This window comes from Lepus europaeus, chromosome 8 (genome assembly GCF_033115175.1).
Source record: "Lepus europaeus isolate LE1 chromosome 8, mLepTim1.pri, whole genome shotgun sequence".
NCBI classification, from domain to species: domain Eukaryota; kingdom Metazoa; phylum Chordata; class Mammalia; order Lagomorpha; family Leporidae; genus Lepus; species Lepus europaeus.
Genome location: NC_084834.1, coordinates 89,477,956 through 89,497,843, shown reverse-complemented (window position 1 = coordinate 89,497,843; position 19,888 = coordinate 89,477,956). Strand labels below are relative to the sequence as shown.

Sequence of the window (19,888 nt, the reverse complement as noted above, 5' to 3'; positions counted from 1 at the left end):
CAGTTTCACAGCTTAGAGAAAGAGCAACGGGAGTCCTTGTCTCTCTGGGAGAATTCATCCCAAAAGAAAAGAAGTAAACCCTTGGCCTTCTGTCAATTGTGAATGATGAAACACAGATCTTCACCCCTGAACTAAGAAGACCTGGGTTCAGACATGACCCTGAAATATTTTTTTCTAATCAAAACAATCAATTACTAATCACCCAAGAGGGATGAAATAAACCACACACTCAGGTCTCTTTCATAGTCCAAATTCTTATTAAAAATGACAGCAAATTTCAGTCAAAACTACAAATTAAGATAATAATTAAAATAATTTTGCTCCAGAAAATGTTTGGAGAAACAGCTTAAAGTTCTTTCCTTCTCTGGATTTTTTTTACAAAGGGTTTTAATGGCAAGCTTTCCAGTGCATCTTTAAAATTTCACTTGGAGACAGATTTCTTATTTGACTTTCCCAAATGCCTCTTTTTTTATTTTTTATTTTTTATTTATTTATTTTTTTACAGGCAGAGTGGACAGTGAGAGAGAGAGAGAGAGAAAGGTCTTCCTTTTTGCCGTTGGGTCACCCTCCAATGTTCGCCGTGGCCGGCGCATCTCGCTGATCTGAAGGCAGGAGCCAGGTGCTTCTCCTGGTCTCCCATGCGGGTGCAGGGCCCAAGGACTTGGGCCATCCTCCACAAACTTCCCGGGCCATAGCAGAGAGCTGGCCTGGAAGAGGGGCAACCGGGATAGAATCCGGCGCCCCAACCAGGACTAGAACCCGGTGTGCTGGCACCGCAAGGTGGAGGATTAGCCTGTTAAGCCACGGTGCTGGCCGCAAATGCCTCTTTTTGCACAAAATAAAAGATCCTTGGCCTCTAGGATCTTTAGGGTCTGTGACATCTATACTAGATAGGAAATGGCATCTGAGGCCAGCGCTGTGCGTAGCAGGTAAAGCCTCCCCCAACGATGCCTACATCCCAAATGGGCACCAATTCATGCCCTGACTGCTCCACTTCCAATCCAGGTTCTTGCTAATGGCCTGGGAAAGAAGCGGAAGATGGCCCAAGTGTTTGGGCCCCTGCACCCACATGGGAGACCTGGGGGAAGCTGCTGGCTCCTGGCTTCAGCCTTTCCCAACCCTGGCCATTGGATTCATCTGTGGAGTGAACCAGCAGATAGAAGATCTTTCTCCCTCTCCCTTTCTCTAGAACTCTTTTTCAAATAAATAAATAAATAAATCTTTTTAAAAAAAAGAAGGAAACAGCACCTATGCAGAGTATAAGCCCATCCATTACTGTACACTTGGGAAACAGCCCAGAGACTGCAGACCTCATGAAAAAGTCTCATCATTTGGGCAGGCATGTGGCACACCAGTTAGAACGCCAGATGGAGCCAGCTGCATCCCAAATCAAAGAGTCCCTGTGTTTTATTCCCGGCTATGCTATGGGTTCCAGCTTCTCACAAATGTGCACCCTAAGAGGCAACAGGTGATGGCACAACCCATGTGTGAGACCCCCACTGAGTTCCCAGCTATTGCCTTTGGCCTGGCCCCACCAGAGCACTGGGTTAAGCTGCTGCCCGCAATACCAGCATCTTCTATGAGCACCAGTTCAAGCCTAGCCTGTTCCACTTTGATCCATTTCCCTGTTGATGCTCCCTGGGAAAGCAGTGGAAGATGGAACAAGTACTTGGGCCCCCTACCACTCATGTGGGAGACCTGGATGGAGTTCCAGGCTCCTGGCTTTGGCCTGGCCCACCCCTAGCCATTCCAGCCATGTGGGGAATGACCCAGCAGATGGAAGATCTCTCAATTTCTGTCTCTCTATGTCACTCTGCCTGTCAAATAAACAAAAAATTAAAAAAAAAACAAAAAACAAAAAAAACAAAAAACAAGAAAAGGGTGCAGCAGTTATGGAAGAGAGTATGGCAGTTCCTCCAAAACTTCCCAGTGTTTCTCCATGTCCCAGCAATTCTAGTTCTGGACATTCACCCAAAGAACTGAAACCAGGACCTCCAACAGATATGTATGCTCTCACGACAGCATTACTCATGACGCCAAAAGGTGGAAGCAGCACAAGTGTCCATCAATGGATGAATGGGTAAAGAAAACGTGGTTTATACATAGAAGGGAGTGTTACTCAGCCTTGACAAAGAGACTCTGATACACCCAACAATACGATGAACTTTGCAGACATTATACCAAGGGAAATAAGCCAGACACTGTGAGATTCCACATGGCTCTTGTTTAATGGGCAAGGGATTTCCATGTAGGAAGATGAGACTTGTCGAGATAAGTGGCGATGGTGGTTGCAACAACAACGTGAATGTATTTAATGCCTCTGAAATCTACACTTAAAGATGGTTAAAAGTATAAAATTTATGTTCACATGTCTTATCACTTATCCATACACACATATGTATACAGCAAAGCTTTCAATTCACTGAATCACCTTACTCCTCAATCAAAAAGTGACATGTACCTGTACTTTTCTTAAATTAAGACTCTTAAATGTACTTTCATAAGCTTGAACAAAGTAACAGCATGGTCTCAAGATCCAAGGTCCAAACTGACTTACCTATTCTGGATTCCAGTAGAATCATTTTTTAGCCCAAAGTAAATGGCACCTATGACCAGTCCCAATAAAGTTGTGACCATTATCTTTTCAAAAAGAAAAACAGAAAAGGAAAGAGTTTCAGTTAGAGGTAAAAATGCACGTAAACCATTCATTATTATAGCATATGTTTCTACTCAATGATTATTATAGCATATGTATCTACTCAGTCAGCTGCCTCCAACAGGTTAGACACTGTGAGTGACCTGGCCCAGAGTCCTTAGCAGAATAACACGGGACACATGAGACTTCTTTGTAAATTAAATTAAAACTTTAGTTCTCTGGCGTTTGAAGACAACAAATCAGAAAAGCGAAGATTCCTCCCAGGGCTCTGCTTTTAGAAGAAGAATCAAAAGTCCAAGGGACCACGCCCTAAGCTGAACTCTCACCCTTTGTGCCCGTGAACTGGCCCTGTTTTATAATTCTAGTGGTTCAAGGGAAAACAGGATGTTCTTATTCTGAACCTTGGAAATAAATAAAAGTTTAAAAACACACATACTCAAAATCTAACAATGGAATTTTTCACATCAGGGAAGGCAGAGGCACTCTGAAGTCTGCCTATCCAAGCTCTGGGTGGGGAGTGGGGGTGGCACGCCTGCCCTGGGAAAGTGCAAGGTCATGGTCACCAAAGCATCAGCCAGCTTTCTGTGTGGGCACCTGGGGCTCCCAGTGCTGCTCCCTGGCTCTCTGCTCCACCAGCCTCAGCCAAGGAGCCCTACAGCCCGTGCTGCACACCGAGGCTGCAGACTCTGACCTCCTTATCTGCCTTCACCCATTCAATCTGTGTGGCTAGCTTCTAAACAGACAAATATCACTTCTGTTTTTAGGAGTCAGGGTCTCTTAAGGACACTTCAATTAGCATTATAATCACTCAGGGACATGGCTGGCATGAAGCAAATCAAAGTGGAAAAAGAGCACTGGGACCTATGAAGAGCACAATCTGGAAAAAACACTACTTAGATGTCTCACTTATGGAGATGTCCTTTCAAAATTCCTTGACTAATAAGACAGAAATTTGGAAATCCATTGCCTGCATAATTTCATTACCCTCAGAAAAAAACGATGCCACTTCAAGAGGTTAAGCTTCCCAAATAAATGCTGCTGACCCTATCAACAAGCAGGCACTCACATCTTTACTAGAGTGTACACTGTCACACGGTATACCCTTGTATCTTATTATCTGAAAGGCAGAAAAACAGAGACAGACAGAAAGATGGAGACATCTCCCATTTAATGGTTCGTTCCTTAACCACCACCATAGCCAGGGCTGGTCCAGGCCAAAGCCCAGAACCTGGAACTCAATGCCTGTCTCCCACATGGATGGCAGGGACCCAAGGACTTGAGCCGACACTTGCTGCCTCCCAGGGCGCCCATTAGCAGGATGCGGGAATGGAGAGCACAGCTGTGACTGAACCCAGGCACAGCTGTAGAGGATGTGGGCAACCCAAATGGCATCTTAAGTATAACTTTTAAGAATATTTGGGCTTTTCAAACTGGCCACTCACATTCCTTTGTTTCCTTGCACTCAAAACTTGGAATCTTATACTAACACTGTGAGTATTATCATTAGGAAGTTTCCTAACGGTTTCAAAGTAGTAAAAGTATTTAATTGTGTCACATATTTACAAGGTGTGCCCGTGGTATTCTTTCTTACATGAAGGAAAAGAAAACAAACAGGCAAACTAAAAATTAAACAATGGAGCACGTGACCTTGTCTGTGACTTCTGTGTATCAGATCTCTGATCCCTGGCTTGTTTTAAATACAAGGCTACAAATGTTCAAATGTGCTCAACTGATATTTCTGAAGGTATGTTCTGAGAGATGTTTGTGACTATCACTAAAAAAAAAATTTAATCCATAGTCAAATGCTTAATATGCTCATAGAAACAATGTGTCTCCAAGAGATTATGGGAATGTCTTCCAAACTGATTGGATCAGGAAACCTTCCAAGTATTAAGGGACCATTAATTCTTCTTATGCAAGGGCATTCATTTGGCACAGTGGTCAGGATGCCCCTTTGGACAGCTGCATCCCTAACTGGCATGTCAGGGGTGAAGTCCTGGCTCCACTCCCAGTCCTAGCTTCCTGCTAATTCCCATCCTAGGAGGCAGCAGGCACAAGCACTTGGGTCCATGTCACCTACATAGTGGGCCCAGATTCAGTTCCACACCCCTGGAGTCCAGCCCCAACTGTTGCATTTGAGATCAGTAGATGGAAGAGGTCTTGTTTTTCCCCACCTTCCCCCCACCCTTTCTCTCTCTTTCTGTCTCTCCACCTTTCAAATAAAAATAAAGATCTCAATCCAAGATCTCCTAATACAACCTTTAGTTAGAGGCCAAGTCTGAATTCTATCAATAAATAACTAATCCTAACCAAAGTACAGCTGTAAGACAACAGACACAAGCCTTATCAGCTGTAAGACAACAGACACAAGCCTTATCAGCAGGAAGCCATTACACTTTTTTTTTTTTTTTTGACAGAGTTAGTGAGAGAGAGAGAGACAGTGAGAAAGAGCTTTCCGTTGGTTCACCCCCCAAATGGCTGCCATGGCAAGAACTACGCCGATCCAAAGCCAGGAGCCAGGTGCCTCCTCCTGGTCCCAGGCGGGTACAGGGCCCAAGCACTTGGACCATCCTCCACTGCCTTCCCGGAACACAGAGAGAGCTGGACTAGAAGAGGATCAACTGGAACTAGAACCTGGTGCCCATATGGGATGCCTGCACAACAGGCGGAGGATTAACCAAGTGAGCCAAGGTGCCGGCCCCAGTCATTAAACATTCTAACAACTCCATATTCAAAAACTTCGAGAAGCAAAAAATATACAAGATGAAAAACAACAAGCCAGAAGTCCAATAAAGCCAGCCACCTATTTTTTTTTCAGCCCACTAACTGAGGATGGTTTTCCACATTTTTTTGTAATGATGGGGGTGGGGAGTATGTAAAAATAGTTATTTCTTTTTTTTTTTTTTTTGACAGGCAGAGTGGACAGTGAGAGAGAGACAGAGAGAAAGGTCTTCCTTTTGCTGTTGGTTCACCCTCCAATGGCCGCCGCGGTAGGCGCGCTGTGGCCGGCGCACCGTGCTGATCCGATGGCAGGAGCCAGGTGCTTCTCCTGGTCTCCCATGGGGTGCAGGGCCCAAGGACTTGGGCCATCCTCCACTGCACTCCCTGGCCACAGCAGAGAGCTGGCCTGGAAGAGGGGCAACCGGGACAGGATCGGTGCCCCGACCGGGACTAGAACCCAGTGTGCCAGCGCCGCAAGGTGGAGGATTAGCCTAGTGAGCCACGGCGCCGGCCTTATTTCTTGCAATACAAAATTTATACAAAAACTAAAATCTCAGTGTCCATGAATAAGGTTTTATTGGACTACTGCATATTCATTCATTTAGGTATTAGCTCTGCTGTTTTCAGGATAAAGTGGCAGGAATGACAACCTGATACCACATTGCCCACAAAACCTACATTTACCTGGCCTGTTACCAAAAAAGGTTTACTGCCTCGTAAGCTAACATTCCAGTATTCATAAATCTGAACAAGAACTGTCCCTGTTCTGGCTGTTGCAGGCATTAGGGGAGTGAACCATGGACGATCTCTATCCTTTCAAATAAAAATAAACAGGGGCCAGCATTATGGCGTAGTACGTAAAACCTCCATCTGCAGCTCCTGCATCTCACATGGGTGCTGGTTTGAGTCCCAGCTGCTCCACTTCCAATCTAGCTCCCAACTAATGACCTGGGAAAGCAGTGGAAGATAGCCCAAGTGCTTGAGTCCCTGTACCCATGTGGGAGACCTGGCTCCTGGCTTCAGACAGGCCCAGTTCTGGCCATTGCTGTTATTTGGGAGTGAACCAGCAGATGGAAGATCTTTTTCTCTCTCTGTAACTCTGCCTTTCAAATAAATAAATCATTAAAAGAAGAAAAAAAAAAAGAAATAAATAAACCACTTCTAGAGGAAAGCCAAATTTACTTTCCAAGTAAAAAACTCTCATAAATCACACTAAAGAATCATCTCATTACATCATCTCACTGCTGACCAGTGGGTAACCCAGGTGGATCTAACTCAACAGAATTATCTCCAAGTGACAAGAAAACTATTTCCAAAGAACAAAACTACCTTTGGTTGATAAGACATAAGGGTGCCCATGTTTGGACAAAAAAAAAACCAAAAAACACCAAGTACCAGAAATATCTGCAACAATGAACAGAATGACTCCAACAGGGACACAGGCTCTTAGGTATGCTTGGAAAATGACAATACTTCAACATGAAAATTAATGTCTCACGTGTTAAGAAGTCATCAGAGCCAACAACATGGCCCTCAATAAAAACTTACTGCCTGAAAATAAAAATAACCCAGAAGCAGGACATCAACTGATGTCCTCATAAGTGGCAGACTAAATGACTGGGTGTGAGAGAGTGAAGAACACCAGAAAACCCATAAGGGTTAACACACAGCAAGGACCATGTTGTCTCACTGCAATTACCAGAAAGTTCATTTGACCACAAGTTTGCTTTCGACTTTTGTATAAACTGTGGTGTCTGGTGCTTTGTGAGGATCAGAACTCCTAGATAAGGAGGGTCAATTACAAGGAGGAGTGGTTTGTATACAGTCTCCGCCCCCGGCCCAGGAGAGCCCATCCTCCCTGCAGGTGCACTTGGTAACTCTGGGAAACTTTCTGAGACTACCTGCTCTCAGCTGCAAGGCAAGCCCCTCCTCCCTGCCTGCCTTTCCTTCCCTCTGCACTCCGCACTACCACTTCTCTGCGCCAACTTTCCTTCCATTCCCTCCCATCACCTGACATGCTATGTATTTTATTTCTTTATTCATTTATCACTTCTCTGCCCTCGCAAAAAAATAAGCTCCATGAAAGCAGATTTTGGTTGTTGTCTGTTTTGCCATGACCGTAGCAGACCCCCAGAAGCCACATGCCCTTGGGTTGGACTTGATGGATGAAATCAGGGAATGAACGTGGACAGCTATTAGAAAAACCAAATAGACCTGCCAGTTCTTTACATCTTTGGGGGGAAGAAATAATTTCTATGAAGATTATCCATTATAGCTTATCTAAAAAACCAAAATGCTGAGTCAAGGAGTCCAAGAAATCATTTAAAAAAAAAAAACAAAAAACCTCCCAGGGCCGACATCCTGGTGTAGTGAGTAAAGCCACTGCCTGCAATGCCAGCATCCCATACAGGCACTGGTTTGTGTCCCAGCTGCACCACTTCTGACCCAGCTCCCTGCTAATTGCCTGGAAAAGCAGCAGAAGATAGCCCAAGTGCTTGGGTGCCTGCACACACATGGGAGACCTGCACAAAACTCCTGGCTCCTGGCTTTGGTCTGGCACAAGTCTGGCCATTGTGGATCTGGGGAGTGAACCAGTGGATGGAAGATCTCTCTCTATCTCACTATCTCACTGTAACTCTTTCAAATAAATACAGAAATACTAAAAAAAAAAAAAAAATTCCCAAGAATAGAAACATAACTGTGTTTTACTTGTTTTACATCCCAAAGGATGTAGGAGTAACAAATAAACAGAAGTGTGGTTAGAAGACACACACAGTCAGGAGTAGAGTACATCAGAACCAAAATCTTCCCCCGTGAGTATTTCACGGCTTAACTGAAGGCACCTGTCAGGCTACCTGAGCTATGGAGGCCTGGGGATTGCCCAGTAAATTTTTGAATGAACGTCTGATGATCCAGCGGAGCTGATGACAGAAGGAGGTGACATAGGTGATCTCCTTAAAGGCTATGCTCCTCTTCTTTTTCTGAGCCCCTGTGAGTTGGTCTAGTTCCGCTTTTGTTTCTCTGTAGAAGGAGGAGTTGGTATAAAACTCGGCTAACGTGTCTATGAGTGGCTTCTCTCTCTTAGAAGGCTCTTCAGTCCTGTTGGCTTGGGAATAAAAGGAGACAAGGAAGGGACATTACTGACAAACTAACAGCTGACTTGGCTCATCTCCCTGCCACCCCTCTCTCGGATTCTCAAAACATCCGAATTCTAAAGCTTGAGTACAAAACATTTCCGGCTCTGTCACTGCTTTAGACGTTAGCAAAACACAGCTCCTCGACCTGACTAATGCCACAATCTTGGGCATACAGCAAACATAACTGACCTTGCTCCAATTATTTGGAACCTCATTCTTTTAAAATAGATGGCTTACCATACAGAGATAAAATCATTTCTTTAAACTTTATTTTTCTTTATTTGAAAAGCAGAGACAGAGAGAGATCTTCCATATGCTGGTTTCCCATTCAACAGCTAGGGCTGGGGTTGGGCAGAAACCAAGAGTCCAGAATTCAACATAGGTCTCCCACTTGGGCAGCAGGGACCCAAGTACCTGAACCACCATCTGATGCCTCCCGTGGTGCACATCAGCAGGAAGCTGACATCACAAACAGAGCTGGGACTTGAACCCAGGCACTCTGCTAAGCGATGTAGGTGTAGCAGGCAGCACCTTAACCCCTGTGCCAAATGCCAATCCATAGATATTTCCTAATATAAAAATGAAGTCCTTGGGGCCAGCATTGTGGTGTAGTAGGCTAAGCCTCCACCTGCGGCACCAGCATCCTATATGGGCACCAGTTCTAGCCCCAGCTGCTCCTCTTCCACTCCAGCTCTCTAGGAAAGCAGGAAAGGGCTAGGAAAGCAGTAGAGGATGGCCAAAGTCCTTGGGCCTCTGCACCCATGTAGAAGATAGAGAACAAGATCCTGGCTACCGGCTTTGGATAAGCTCAGCTCCAGCGATGGCGGCCATTTGTGGAGTGAACCAGCAGATGGTAGACCTTTCTCTCTGCCCCTCCTCCCTCGGTAACTGTGCATCTCAAATTAATAAATAAATCTTAAAAAAAAAAATCTAGTCCTTGCTTTCTCCTAAGCACAAATGCATCAATTGCCAAGTTTCTTATTTTAAATACAATGTAAAATGATTAGCATTTTAATGGACTCTCCCCTTAAAATAGATACTATCATATAAATGCTCATTCATATATTAAATAAAAAACACCTGCAGCATTCATGGACACCAAAATTTAAGTGTTAACTGGCATCAGGACATTCATTAACATACCACTGGCAAATCAATCATGTTTTAATTTTTGTTTTATTTGAGAGGCCAGAGAGAGCACTCTGTCATCCACCAGTTCACTTCCCAAATGCCCACAACAGCCAGCACTGGACCAGGGCCAGAGCCAGGAGTTCTACCCAGGCCTCTCACCTCGGTGGCAGGAACCCAATGACTGTGTCACCACTGCTGCCTCCCAGAATGCATTCGAGGAACTGGAATTGGAGGCTGGAGCCAGACAGCAAACCCAGGCATCCACACCACCCCCAGGTACATCACTCCCTCCCCCAGGCTAATGAGTCATTCCATTGCTAAACTTCAGTCAATCAATCAGGCAAAAATCCCTTAGACTCACTTACCTTCACTGCCCTCTTCCTCTCTGCTTAACAGCACAGCAGAGGAGTCTCCATTGATGACATCCAGGAAGAAGTCCGCAGGGTTGTTGTAGGGCTCACAGCGGTAACCTACAAAAGAAGGCAACCCCAAGAGCACAAAGATGACCTTGGAAAAGAGAGGATTCTCTTCAGAGGGAGTGGGAGGAATGGCTCGGGGAGCCAAGAACTAACAACGTCGCCCACTGCCTTCATTAAATCATCCTTTCCTTTCACATATGAAGCCACACAACATTTCAGTAAATTCTCTGTCTCCGGTGCACATGAACACGTATGTTCCAAACCTCTCTTGGACTGGTCCACATCTTCGGTGAGTCCTTCCCTATCTTAACTCACAGAAACAGCTGCCAATATGTCCTGCTGCTTATCTGTACTTCTTCCAAAGGCTAAATGTCGGTCCCAGGAAAGAAACAGTAACAGCCCAGGTGCATCCTCCTGTCTGGGAAGGCTGAGGTGGCAGAGAAGAGAGACGACGTCTCCTCTCCTGAACGCAGACGTCCACATCACCATTGGCCACGCTGCCGGAATGCCAAGGAGAGAACTAGCCTACAGGGCAGCGTTGTCAGGATGTGTGCAAACAGCACATCTGAACTCTGACCTCACCTTCTTAGGGCACAATCACCTGAACTCAGCTGGGCCTAGAGTCTGACTCTTAGATTCGCCTGCCCTAGACTGCCAGGCTCATATACAAGGGATTTCCAAGAAGTCTATGGAAAATGCAAATGATGAAAAAAACTATGCACTGTTTTTGTACCCAAATAAACCTCTTAATTCCATTTTTATAAACTTTTACAAACATCATATGCTTGATTACTTTAAATGTTAGAGATTTTTAAAATGAGTTAAGAAAGACTGAATATTTAAAACTTCATTTGGAGTCATGAAAAATCATCAATAGTCATATCTAAATTATCCAACTGGAGCAGATCACAGGAACCATTTAATAACTCACATAATTAATTTGAAATGTAAAGAACCAGACAGCTCTGAATTATGAAAAATGTTGGTCCATCAACATCAAATTTAGGACTAGCCTTCATGTTAACTGATGGGTCACTCACATCCTTTCAAGGCTTAAATCTGTGATCTGCTCTTATTAGGAGATTAAGTAGCATCTCCATGAGTCCTTATCAAGGCAGACAGACCAATTTGTCACAAGAGAAAAAGTGATAAAACCTAATCTATTATGTGGTCAAAAAGACAATGATATTAGGCCTTTCCAAAAGTGTGCAACTGACAGAATATTTGGCTGTGAGTCCAATATGCCAAATTTTATTTTTTTAAAGATTCGCTTACTTACTTGAAAGCTAGAGTTACAGAGAAGAAAAAGAGAGAGAAAAAGAGAGATCTTCCATCTGCTGCTTCACTCCCCAAATAACCACAATAGCCACAATGGCCAGGGCTAGGCCAGGCCAGAGCCAGGAGCTTCATCCAGGTCTCCCACAAGAGGCATTCTCCACAGTTTTCCCAAACACATTAGGAGGGAACTGGATTAAAAGTGGAGCAATTGGGACTTGAACCAATCCCCATGCAGGATGCCAATGTCGCTGGTGGCAGCTTTACTCACTATGCCATAATACCATCCCCCCCCCAAATATGTTAATTATTTACTTTTCAGGGACAGGTCACAGATACACACTAAATAGAAAAATATGACCCAGCTCCCTGTTAATGCACGTGGGAGAGCAGCAGAAGATGGCCCAAGTACATGCGCCCCTGGCACCCTTTTGGAAGACCCAGATGGAGTTCTGACTCCTGGCAGCCATTTGGAGAGTGAACCAGAGGATGAAAGATCTCTTTCTGTTTCTCTGTATCTCTCTCCTTCTCTCTGTAGCTCTACATTTCAAATAAATAAATCTTAAAACACATACACACACACACATACACAGACACACACATGAATGCATACTCAAATAGAACAGGAAAAGCAAAGCAACCCAAGCAATAAGCAAGTGCTGCAGAATGAGGAACAATCCTAGCAAGCACCAACTGGCCACAGAGGTCTCAAGGGCTGGAACTCATGGTGCGTCCACCCGTAGACCAGACAGCGCTCCTATGGACCCCTCTCGTTCTTGTCCAGGATTCTGGGAATGCAGGGTCTTCCTGCATGGAAAGGTCAACCATACCAGCTGATGCGAAGTACTCCAAAGCCTGCTGAGCCGGTCCATGGAACATGAGTTTTCCTGAGGCCAGTAAGGTGAGGCTATCAAACAACTTGAAAATGGAATACCGAGGCTGGTGAATGGAGAAGATGATGGTTCGGCCCTGCTTAGACATTCTAAGTTAAAAGACAGAAAAGAAGTCATTCAGTAGCTGAAACTTGTACTTCTTAGTAACATAATTTAGTACTGCTTTGGAACATGTGATCCTGCTTCAATTTGATTTTTCTCTAACCTCTCATCTTATATTACCTACCCGGTAGATAGGAAATCTACATTCAATGCTATTATTAATAAAGGTGAGGGAGGCCAGTGTCGCGACACAGTGTGTTAAGCCACCACTTGCAATGCCGGCATCCTACCATTTCAAGTCTCAGTTGTTCTACTTCTGATCCAACTCCTTGCTAATGTGTCTGGGAAAGCAGCAGAAGATGGCCCAAGTGCTTGGAACCATGCGTACAGGTCTCCCACATTCTCCCCCCCCCCCCCCCCCGTAACTCTGCCTTTCAAATGAATAAATAAGTCTTTAAAAAAAAAAAAAAAAAAGATGGGGGCTTGCATCGCGGCTCACTTGGCTAATCCTCCGCCTGCAACGCAGGCATCTCATATGGGCGCTGGGTTCTAGTCCCGGCTGCTCCTCTTCCAATCCAGCTCTCTGCTGTGGCCCTGGAAGGCAGTGGAGGATGGCCCAAGTGCTTGGGCCCTGTACCTGCGTGGGAGACCAGGAGAAGCACCTGGCTTCTGGCTTTGGATCAGCGCAGTGCCAGCCTTAGCGGCCATTTGGGGAGTGAATCAACAGAAGGAAGACCTTTCTCTCTGTCTCTCTCTCTCTCACTGTCTAACTCTACCTGTCAAATAAGTAAAGAAAAAAAAAAAAAAAGAGAGAGAGAGAGAAGAGGATTTCTTACAGTGTGCTGCATAGAGAGTATAGAATCAACTATAACATTTACTAAAACTGCAGAATCCTGGGCAGTCTTCCCAGTCGCTGGATTAGAATCTCTGGAGATGGGTCTAGGGAGTCCTGTTTAATTTTAACCAGCACTCCAGGTTGTCTGAGTATGCTCCAGTGTGACAAGTAGTTATACACTAGCATCAATGCAATGGTGGTATGCCCAGTTCTCACAGCTGATTCGATTAACATCACCAAGTACTTGGAGTATCTTTGCTAAATGCCTTAGAGATAACTTCATTTCAATTTTCACAGGACTCTTATAAGGGAGTTCCACTGTTACTACCACTTTCATTTTACAGATAAGGTCAAAAGGGTCAAAACTGGCCAAGGTGTCCTGGTGTAGTAGGGTGCAAGGCTTAGATTTGATCTCTGGTCTAACTCCATGTCAGAGACAGGGCTAAGCTACCTTTTCAGCAGAGTTAGCACTTATAAGAAACAAAGGCCAAAATCACTATTCAAAAGTATTACTCAAAGGATTTTATGAGAAGAATCACTTCAACGTTAGCATTTTTAAGCACCTACCATAGGTTAGCAATGCGCACAAGTATATTCTGCCTCACTGAGGATCAGGGCAGGCAATCAATAATTTCAATTCAGTGTTGCAAAGAAGTAACCAGAGACTCCATGAAGCAAACAGGAGACTTAGGCTCTGGTCTGAGGACGTATCAATGGAGTAACAAGAGGCCCAGCAGGAGTAAGCTAAGAAAAGACACTCAAAAGTAGAGAAACAAGGGAACAAAGTATGAAATAGAAAGGTCTATTCAGCAAACTATGAGAAGCTCAGCGATGCAGAGCCAGGGGCTTGTATATGTGTGTGTGTGTGTGTGTGTATGCATGCATGCAATGCATATTTGTGGGGAGTGGTGGCATGTATTTATGTGTGTGTGTTCGTGTCTATGTGTGCATGCTGGGGGGTGTTTGGACATGTGTCCATGCGTGTATATGGGGGTATTTGGGAGTGTGTAAATGAGTTTGTTTGCAAGTGAATATGTGTGTATACATCTGTGTATACATGCAGGTGTGTGTGTTCAGGGCTGGATGAAGAAGTCAATCAAAAAGACTTCGACAAAACAGGTCCATGATGAAAGCCTTCACCCACAGACAGCACTCGCACCAGCAGGCAATCTCAGCTGCTGACAGGTGCGACATGGGGAAGGGGAGCCACGGGAGAGCCCTCCTCCTGAACTGTGCTCTCATGACCAGCGCATGCAGCCAGCAGCTCCCTTTAGAATCTCCCACCTCAGACCTACAGAAACAGGAGCGTGTTTTAACAAGCCCCAGAAGCTTCTGATGCACACCAGAGCTTAAGAAGAAACGAATGGACCGGAGCCCTGCAGCATTAGAAGAGTGCTTCTGTGCTGAGCTCAGCACAGCAAGATACTTACGGTGATCTGGATCGATGCTCCTCTAACACTCACTATTACCATCATTACAGGCAATAAAGGTATCAGGGACACAATCTCTGTCTGAACCTGAACTGCAGAGCCACCACTTGGCATCCTCACCGATATGTGTAATTGACATCTCAAACCTCAGGGGCGGGCATAGGGAGGGAAGCCATTACAAGGTAGCACCTCGGCAGCTTTTTTTTTGAGACAGAGTCAGACAGATAGAGCCATCACTGTTACCTCCCAGGATCTGCATGATTTAAAGGAAGCTGAAATCAGAAGGAGAAGCAAAACTCCTCCTTTTCCACTCTGACATGGGACGTGGGCATCTTAACCCACCCCTCTGGCAGCTTTCAAAATGGGGCAGAAGAGGATCCAGAGTGGTCACAGAGGTGATGCTGAACAAGGAAGTCAGTGGCTAAGCAAGCAGGAAATATACTGAGATGATGGCAGCTCAGTGTCTCATTGTCTGAAAAATCACTGACAAAAATGGAAAGGACAAAGACTAAAACTAACACTGCAGTGCTAGATTGGACTTAGAAACATCATTATGAGTCCTGAGCTTTTTAATATATACACACCAACAGATACAGCAGTAGTTGTAACATGCTACGTTTACATCTTTCTATTCACAAATATAGCTGTACACATAGGTGAAACACACGTACATTTGATATAGATTTCCAAATACAGAAATATAGTTTGTACACACACACACGAACACACATGTGTATGTGTATTTCCTAGGTCTGTATGCTAACAAGATTTAAGAGTGACACCCCAGTAGCAATGAAGCACACCAAGCCACAAGATCTTGGTTTTTAAGTGATAATTACATCAGAAGAACCAGGGCTCCTTAGAAAAACAGCTGACACAAAAAAAGTACAAGGGGCTGGCAATTGTAACATAGTGGGTCAAGCCACCACCTGAGATGCTGGCATCCCATATAGGCTCTGGTTTGAGTCCCAGCTGTTCCACTTCTGATTCAGCTTCCTGCTAATGTGCCTGGGAAAGCAGTAGAGGATGGCCCAAGTCTTAGAGCCCTTGCATCCACGTGGCAGACAGGATGAAGCCTGGATCCTGGCTTCAGCCTGGCCAACCCCAGGCCACTGCAGTCATCCGGGGAGTGAACTAGCAGATGGACGATCTCTCTCTCTCCCTCCCTCTCCCTCTCTATATATAACTCTGCCCCTCAAATAATTAGTAAATAAATCTTTTTATTTTATTTTTTTTAAAAAGGAAAAGTACAAGATAAGCCAGGAACATAACATACAGATCATAAAATAAAGAAACACTTGAAGAATGACTAGGGACATGTGAAAAAGACACCAAAGGCACACTGAAGGGGCTTCCACTGGCTGCATTAGGGTTAATATGACCATCAAAATAAAGAATAACAGATTACAATCCACTGAATGAAACAGAAACATGAGTACATCAGTACAGCAGGAGAAAAACCTCTCCCAGGCATAGAATGCCAACGCTGACATGTTTGGCAACTGTCACACTAGCAGGGGGTGTTGAAACTAGTGGGCAGAGACTTCATGAAGAACAGAATCTCGACACAAAAGCCAATTATCTCACCACAAAATACTAATCAGTTACCAACTGGATCAAGTACTTGGGTTCCTGCCACTCATGTGGGAGACCTGGCTGGAGTTCGTGGCTCCTGGCTTCAGTCCCAGCCAGGATCCACGGTGGACATTTGGGGAGTGAACCAGCAGAATGAGACTCTGTTCATCTCTCTGGCTCTCTCTTTCTCTCTCTCTCGCAAATAAATAAAAAATGTAAAAAGAGAAGAAATAAAAGGATGAAGGATGAGTTTCTGGAGGGCCCCTAAGGCACACAAGCAGAGGCGCCGGCGAGACAACGGCCGCATTAGTAGGAGCGGAGGCCGGCAGTGCTCCCTGCTGGCTGGGTGGTCTTTGGGTGGCTTGTCTGGTTTTTGGGAGCTAGCCAGTGGGATATTTAGGGGGTGACAAGGCTATGATGTTAGCAATAGTGACGTAAGGTAAAGTGGCCAGGGGAGGTGCAGTCAAACAAACAGTTGGGAATGTAGGTAAAAGGACACAGATTGTCTTGTACTATTGTTATAGTTTTCCTATGAATTTGAAACTTGTTAAAACTTTAAAGAAAATGTCCCACAGCCTGCCTTGCCTCCACTCTACTTGCTTCACTTTTCTTCATAACATTTATTGCTTCTTAACTGAATGTTTCTCTATGACCAGGAAGGAAGAAATTATTTTGCTCACTTCTAAATCCCTGGCAACAAGACTGTGTGGTACATGGCAGGGACCAGAGAGCCAGTGAATAAAGAACAGTGATCCTTGAGCTGGTGTGTAGCAGGTGCAGCCGCTGCCTGGGATGCCGACATCCCACATGGACACCAGCTCAAGTCCTGGCTGCTCCACTTCCAATCCAGCTCCCTGCTAATGCACTTGGGAAGGCAGTGGAGGATGGTCCAAATGCTTGGGACCAGGCATCAACGTAGGGGACCCAGCGGGAGTTCTATGCTCCTGGCTTTGGCCTGCCAGCCCTGGTGTGGCCACATGAATAAATAAACAATTTTTACAGAGAACAATGTCCTCACAGAGTTTACCTTTTCAGGAGCAGAAGGACTGCATTTGCTGTGCTTGAGTCTAAGCCGGTGGTGGGCTCATCCAGGAACAAGATGGAAGGATCCGTAATGAGCTCCATTCCTATACTGGTCCTTTTCCTCTCCCCTCCGGACACCCCACGGATAAACTGAGTGCCAACCTAAAACACAAATTTATCAACATTGTCAAAACAACCACCACAGTCACTCTCACCGGGACCTCCCAGCATCACCACTGCTTAGGAGACTTTCCATCTCACTGTGCTCATTCAATACAAACAGCAAACCATGAAGCCTGGGAGGAGGAAGGTTTGTTTGCTGTGTGAACTACAGCTCAGGTCAGAGCTGCTGACGATGCCCAGGTTTAACAGTTCACAGTGTTCACTACCAAGTCAGCTAGTTTTAAGATGGTCAGGTTAGAATGCTCAAACATGGCGCTGATACAGTGGGATCACAGTCTAGAAGGGGAGACAGAGATGGGAGAGGAACAGATAGGTCTTTTATCAATCTCCCTCACTCACATCAGCAGTCGCCAGGTGGACGAAGCGCCAAGGCGCCCCAGACTGACCGGTGCACACCCTGCCTCACCGCAAAATTAAGCCCTGGTCCACTGTTTCAGCCAAATCCAGAAGGCAGGATATTCTACAGGGCAATGGGTTCCACTTTTTCAGCCAGAGGATGTCACTTTGGTAGTGAAAAGCAGAAGACGACTTTGGGGCGACAGGAAGTAGGAATCAACTGTTACATTAAGACTCTCCAGAGACGGGGTGGGCAGCTGGCACGGCAGTTAAGCCAGCACTCAGGAAGCCGGCTTCCCATACTCGAGTGGCTGCTTCGAGTCCTGCTCCTCGGCTTCACATCCAGTCCCACCCTAATGCGCACCCTGGGAGGCAGCAGATGATGGCTTCAGTACCTGCGTCCCTGCCACCTATGTGAGCGACCTGGGTGGAGTTCCAGGCTCCTGACGTTAGCCTGGCCGAGCCCAGAGGTTGCAGGCATTTGGGGAGAGATCGAGAGGATGGAAGACCGTTCTCTCTGTCATTCTGTTTCTCCTCCTTTCAAATAAAATGAAAATAAATACATCTTTTGAAAGTTTTTTTTTTTTTTAAGATTTATGTATTTATTTGAAAGTCAGAGTTACACAGAGAGAAGGAGAGGCAGAGAGAGAGAGAGGTCTTCCATCCTCTAGTTCACTCCTCAATTGGCCGCAACAGCCAGTGCTGTGCTGATCCGAAGCCAGCACCCAGGAGCTTCTTCCAGGTCTCCCACATGGGTACAGGGACCCACGCACTTACGCCATCTTCTACTGCTTTCCCAGGCCATAGTGGAGAGTTGGATCGGAAGGGGAACAGCCAGCACTCGAACCAGTGCCCATATGGGATGCTGGCACTGCAGGCGGCGGCTTTACTCGCTATGCCACAGCACCGGCCTCTTAAAATTTATTTTTAAAAAAAGAGTCTCCAAAGAGAGAATGGAATGCTACCTCGGCCCTTGTGCCCTGGATCCTAGTATCAGCCAAGCTACAAAAGTCACCTGGAGACAATCTGGGAAATGTGAATGCATGCAGGTGTGACACGGTGGATGCTATGAAGAAACTGTTCCTTTTGTTGATAATGGTGTTGTGGTAATGTAGGCAAATGTCCTCACTTTTTTACAGATGCATAGTGAGTATGCAGGGGTTAAGTATGACTTTCTTTAAACTATTTCAGTAAAAAAAACCTGAAGTCATTATGGACTAAGATGTTAACAACTGAGAAATCTAGGTGAACAGTATTAGTAATCATACTCGTATTAATTACCTAATAATCATGTAACTAATACAGCAAGCAATGTTCTCTACATTTCTGTTTAAAATTCCATGAAAAGTAAAAAAATCTAAAATGTGTTATTTCAATCAATTATTTCAATGAGACCACGTGAATTCTAAGACGTCACCAACTGCCTCTGTGTATTTTCCCCTCGAATCCAAGTAACTTAGGGTAACGACTGCCTAGTGGTAAAGAACAGAGTAGAAGAAAGGACTTTACTGAAAATATACAGAGCCAAAGCAAAGCTAGCTCAGAAAACAAAAATAAGGACTAAATGGGGGCCTCTCAGTTACTCTTCCAAACAGAATCCAGCAAAACATGGTCAGTGTCATAGGAAGCAGCAGAGTTCTGTGCAGGAACGTTCCCATCCTGGAATGAGCCACCTTTGCCCACACACATTATAGCAAGCTCTGAATCAAAGTCCCGTCGCCCACTCAGGGGAGATCCAACCTGCGGGCTCTGACCCCGCGTGTTTCCTTCGCATTACCTTGGAATCTGCCACTTTTTCCAGACCCAGCTCTCGAATGACCTTGTTAATCCGTTCATTTTTTTCATGGTTCGACATAGTGGTTGGAAGCCGAAGCGCTGCGGAGAACTGCAAGTTTTCTCTCACCGTCAGAGTGCCCATCACGATGTCATCCTGAAGGGAAAATGGCGTCTGATTGAGACCTAGCGAGTCTTTTCCAAGGTCATCACGCTCCGGTGTGTGTAACTAATGCACAGAAATAACACACCTAAAGTGAAGTCCTTTCCCTTTCGGGAAGGCACTGATAACTGTGTGCAGAGGCAGCTGCAGGCCTCAGGGAACCGTGTCCATCCCCTCCCCTGCACGGCCAAGTAGAACAAAGGAATGCTCACCACCACAGCACCCATTTCCAGACTGCCCTACACAAGGGTTTGCCAAAACATCTCTCTAAGCAGGGGCCAGGAGGAAGGGTGAAG

General features: G+C 45.3%; 1 protein-coding gene across 5 annotated transcripts in view; it reads right to left on the bottom strand.

Annotated features, from left to right (window-relative positions):
* The window catches only part of LOC133766076 (broad substrate specificity ATP-binding cassette transporter ABCG2), a 129,890-nt gene that overhangs the window by 9,383 nt on the left and 100,619 nt on the right, over positions 1 to 19,888 (bottom strand). For all 5 annotated transcript variants that reach the window (XM_062199880.1, XM_062199882.1, XM_062199879.1 and 2 more), the window contains 6 exons: positions 19,434 to 19,586; positions 17,142 to 17,299; positions 12,170 to 12,321; positions 10,011 to 10,115; positions 8,233 to 8,483; positions 2,558 to 2,640 (listed from right to left, as the gene is read on the bottom strand). In XM_062199880.1, the coding sequence (XP_062055864.1) occupies positions 2,558 to 2,640; positions 8,233 to 8,483; positions 10,011 to 10,115; positions 12,170 to 12,321; positions 17,142 to 17,299; positions 19,434 to 19,586 (902 nt within the window). The remainder of the gene's footprint in view (positions 1 to 2,557; positions 2,641 to 8,232; positions 8,484 to 10,010; positions 10,116 to 12,169; positions 12,322 to 17,141; positions 17,300 to 19,433; positions 19,587 to 19,888) is intronic.